Source organism: Nannospalax galili, unplaced genomic scaffold (assembly GCF_000622305.1).
Source record: "Nannospalax galili isolate Female #2095 unplaced genomic scaffold, S.galili_v1.0 scaffold368, whole genome shotgun sequence".
Lineage (NCBI taxonomy): Eukaryota > Metazoa > Chordata > Mammalia > Rodentia > Spalacidae > Nannospalax > Nannospalax galili.
Window position 1 is genome coordinate 2,286,796 of NW_008359963.1, and position 4,653 is coordinate 2,291,448.

General features: G+C 50.5%; 1 protein-coding gene across 2 annotated transcripts in view; it reads left to right on the forward strand.

Moving 5' to 3' along the window:
- Positions 1 to 4,215, forward strand: part of Susd4 (sushi domain containing 4) — a 136,644-nt gene extending 132,429 nt beyond the window's left edge. For both annotated transcript variants that reach the window (XM_008823745.2, XM_008823747.2), the window contains exons 8-9: positions 1,123 to 1,505; positions 2,826 to 4,215. In XM_008823745.2, the coding sequence (XP_008821967.1) occupies positions 1,123 to 1,505; positions 2,826 to 2,854 (412 nt within the window). In that variant the 3' untranslated portion in view covers positions 2,855 to 4,215. The remainder of the gene's footprint in view (positions 1 to 1,122; positions 1,506 to 2,825) is intronic.
- Positions 4,216 to 4,653: the final 438 nt, after the last annotated feature.

Consider the following 4,653-nt stretch of genomic DNA (forward strand, 5'->3'; position numbering starts at 1 on the left):
AGGGAGGGAGGGAGGAAGGAAGGAAGGAAGGAAGGAAGGAAGGAAGGAAGGAAGGAAGGAAGGGAAGGAAGAAGCCCTGAGGGAGCAGAGAAGACTGGAGAGAGACAGTGGAATGGGGGGGGGCACGCCACTTGTCCCAGGTACACTGGCAGATCTGCCTGGGAGCAAGCTCTTCCCTCCCTCCTGCCTCCTGCCTGCTGAGGACTATGGGGCTAGGTGGTCTCCTACCTTCTCTGAATGGCCTTTAAGGACTGTAGAGCAAGAAAGCCACTGCCGTAAGCTCTAAGCCTCTGCAAGATGTTTCAAAGTCATATTCGTGAACTTGAGGCTGTCCATCTAGCGTCAGAGAACAGTGCAGTCTGACACTGCCCTTCCACCACAAATGTCATCTCAGGAAATGTCATGTGCCCTGCCAGAAGAGCTCAGGGATTCGGGATCTCCACACCCAAACGGATCACCTTGTCTTCCTGCTGTGTCACCCACTGGCCTCAGCTCCCAGCAGGGGAAGTAATCAAACCCTGGGCTATTTATTTGACTTGCTACTCTGGGCTCCTTCTAGGGCCAGGAGCAGAGCCTGATGGTCATGTGGGTACAGGCGTTGGTGTCACATACCACCAGGGATCGGATCCATCAGCACTGAATTTTCTGGGAGTAAGATGCACAGGGACCAGGCCAGGAGCTGTGCATGAGAGAGGAAGTGCTGTGGAAATGGCAGCCTTACTTTCCTGCCACTTGGAGCCATCACAGCAGCTGAGCAAGCCTTGCCTGGACCACAATACCGAGTGGGTCAAAGGTGGCTGTGAGCTCAGGTCGCTGGATGACACGATCGGTCACAGCCTGCCTTTTCTCCTTCTCACTGTGTTTATCTTGTCTAAAAACAGCTGATTTTCTTTTAATGAACAAGCCTAACAAGCACAGACTGGCTGTCCCCTGTGGGCACTTACTGTCCACCCTTCCTTAGGATGGAAAATGACAAACGGAAAACCTCTCTCCAGAAACAGGCTGCCCGTGGTGAATAGCATGTCTGCCAGAGCCAGCCCAGATAGAGGCTGTTTCTCCACTCTGTCTCGCTCCTGGGGTGGCAATGGCCCCTGATGCCTTCCCACTGTTTCCTCTACACAGGGGGCCTCCCAGGAGTTCCAGCAGTGACCCCGACTTCGTGGTGGTGGATGGAGTGCCCGTCATGCTCCCATCCTATGACGAGGCTGTGAGTGGCGGCTCGAGTGCCTTAGGCCCTGGGTACCTGGCCTCTGTGGGCCAGGGCTGCCCTTTACCTGTGGATGACCAGAGTCCTCCAGCATACCCTGGCTCCGGGGACACAGACACAGGACCTGGGGAGTCAGAAACCTGTGACAGCACCTCGGGCTCTTCTGAGCTGCTCCAGAGTTTATATTCAACTCCCATGTGCCAAGGGGGCAGCGGTCCTGTCCCTGACACCCCTGACACAATTGGAAACACAGCAGGGGAGGTAGCATCCACCAGCCCGGGCATCGACATTGCAGATGGTGAGTGTTTCTGAAGCCACATCCAGCTCCTCACCCACTCCTCAGCATAGGGTCAAGGCCACTGATGCAGTGATGACATCTCTCTCTATTCATAGAGACTGTAGTCCGAGCAGTTGTGGTAAAGAGTGATCAGTATCTTGTGAGTGATGAGCCCAGTAGTGAAAATTTAGGAGACCCAAAAGGTCCCCAAAGGCATAGACTCAAAAGACTACCAGTGGCCAGCATTCACATTTGATGCCTGTGTTAAAGTGGGCATTTGTCTTCTTTATCCCTTAATTGAATAGGACTTCTGAAAGTGGGACTTAGGAATGGAATCACACACGGGCAAAGAGGAATAATCCAGATGTATATGACAGGGCCCAGCACACCTGCCAGAGCTGACCTGGAATGGAGGCTGGTTTTTCCATGCTGGCATACATACTGGGCCCCACCTCACACCATAGGCCCTGGGGAGTGATGCAAGCCTCACCTAGAGGTGATGTGGCCCCCAACCTCAGATCAATGCTGTGTTCATAGAAGTCAGTTAACCCTATGTAAAGTCAAAGGTGCACCTGTCAGGGAAGGATCGATCATAGGCCATGGCAAAGTAGGGAAAATGTGTCTGATGGGAAGGGAAGCCCCGGTGTGACTCTGCAGAACAGCACACCAGTTCCCGTGGGTAGCACATGAGACAGCAGAAAGAGTACAGAAACTGGCCTGCTGGCCCCAGAGCTCCGTGCTCCACCCTGCCTCTCTGCACTTGAACTTATATCACGTAGGCCTGCTGGCCCCCAGAGCTCCGTGCTCCACCCTGCCTCTCTGCACTTGAACTTATATCACGTAGGCCTGTGTGACTATGAGACCTTGTGGTTAAAGTTTAGCATTATCCTTTTTAAAAAAGTTATTTATTTATTTTTATGTGTACGAGTATTTTGCCTGCATGTCTGTAAGTGCGCCACATGTGCAGTGCCCATGGAGGCCAGAAGAAGGAGTTGAATTCCCTGGGACTGGAGTTAGGGACAGTTGTTAGCTGCCATGTGAGTCCTGGGAACCAAACCCAGGTCCTCTGCAAGTGTAGCTAGTGCTCTTAACCTCTGAGCCATCTCTCCAGTCCTATATGATCCTTTTTTATGACCTGGAAATAAAATCACAAATTGTTCTCAAGCAAATAGATGTTGGGGGCGGAGGGGGCTGGTTTATTTGACTTTTGACTGATACATGGAACCTAATGTCTTCCTCTCTTCACTGATTCCTGGAATCATAGCTGTTTTAATGAAGCTCATAATTCCCATTGTGGAGTTTTCAGTTATATTAAGCCAATGACTATCTCCTCCTTTCCAGAGATCCCTCTGATGGAAGAAGACCCCTAGCCAGTTGACGTCCCAGTAATTCCACTGTCCCTTTGGGGGAAAGAACCTTGAACCTCGGAGTGAGGCACAGGAAGACAGAGCCTGGGGAAGTGAGGAACGTTTCCCTAATTCATCTATATGGGGACAGTGATTCACACCACACATCTCAAACACCACCATGAGTCTGACAGCCAGCCACGACAGTACTTTTAAATGAGACCTGAGGGTTTGTCATGGCCAGCAGAGAACGAAAGGTAGAGGGGACACCCCTGTGCTGCCCTCATGAAGGTGTTGATTGTGTCTCTTGCTACAGAAGGTGGGACAGTTCCACACACATTCTGACGCATCCCACATCCTGTTAACTTCTGTTGTGACTAATCCCTGCCCCTTTGAAAGCATGTCACATTATGTAAATTCGCTTCTAAAATCTGCTTCCAACTCTCTGGAGACTCCAGATCTGGACAGATCAGCCTCTGTAGAAAGCCTGTGCTGAACTGCCAGCCACGAGGCAAATCCTCCTCTATACCCTTAGCAAAGGGACAGGCTCCTGAGGAGAGGCTCTCATGTGACCTGCGGTCCTTCTTCTGACGTCTGGACAACTCTGTGCAAAAGGAAAGACAAGCCGAATCTGCTTTCTGGAAATTTCTTCAAGCAGAGACACCCCCGCCCCCATCTCTGTACTGCCCTCTGGAGATGTAACATCAGTATTTGCATCCATGGCCTGGCCGTGGATCCCTGGCGTGGGATAAACCTGTAACTGTTACATGGTGAGAACGTGTTCAAATGCATCTTGTGGTGGGCCAAGTAATGGGGGTAACATTTGGTTTTGGCATTTTACAAAGACTCCGTTCACTGTTGTCTTTTCATGCCTTCCTCCGCAAGTCACTGTTCATGTTGCACCCCCACCACCCAAAACTTAACCATGCTTTTCTTTTCCAATACAGAAATTGTTTCTGTAAACACATTTTGCTTCCAAAGAAAGTGCGAGTTGGTTTCTTTCACACACCCCACTCTATTTTGTTCTGCAAAATCTGGGAGCTTGGCCTCCCAGCCCCAAGCCACCCTGCCCTCTTACTTTGGCCCTGTCTGTCATCCTGTATTCCTACTGTGAGGGTTTCAAGGCACCCACTGGGTGTTGTGCCTAAGAAATCTATTGGTTTTTGTTTGTTTGTTTGTTTGTTTTTTTAAGGAGTCGAGTCTATGAATGTCTCTTCAAATACATGTTGGTCTGTGGTGTCAATTCCTTTCCTCCTCTGGGTTTTAGACAAATATGAGCAAAACTCATCCATAAAATCACTGTACTGCTGGAGCAGCAAGGGCCGGAGGCTTGATCGAGTCCTGTTTTCTCTCAACACAGACTGATTAAAAATTTAAAAGAAAATGACATTTTGAAGCGTGACTTTAATAGTGGAGTCAGGAGGGTGGGAAGTGGGTGACAGTGGTCATGGGTGATGGAAATAAAACAGGATTAAGAACACACTCAGCTGAAGGACATGCACAGCCACCATCTCCCAGGTGCCCCCAGTGGTGACAGTGGTGCAGAACACTTGGATACAGTCGGATAATTGCAGATTGCTTGAGTGACAGCCTCATACTGCCCTTGATACAGCACCATGTTAGCTCCATTTATTAAAAGGAGTTGATGTGTGGTCAAGTGTCACTGCCCTGACTGTGGGCCCAAGGGAACCAGGGTTGCTGTGGGCAGCCTCCACCAGGGAGGCAAACTTTGGCTCTTCCTTCCCACCTGTCCTACATCCAGTGCCTCTTCGAGCAGGTTGTCCAGGAGACCTCCAGGTAAGAACCTCAGCTCCCATTGGGGC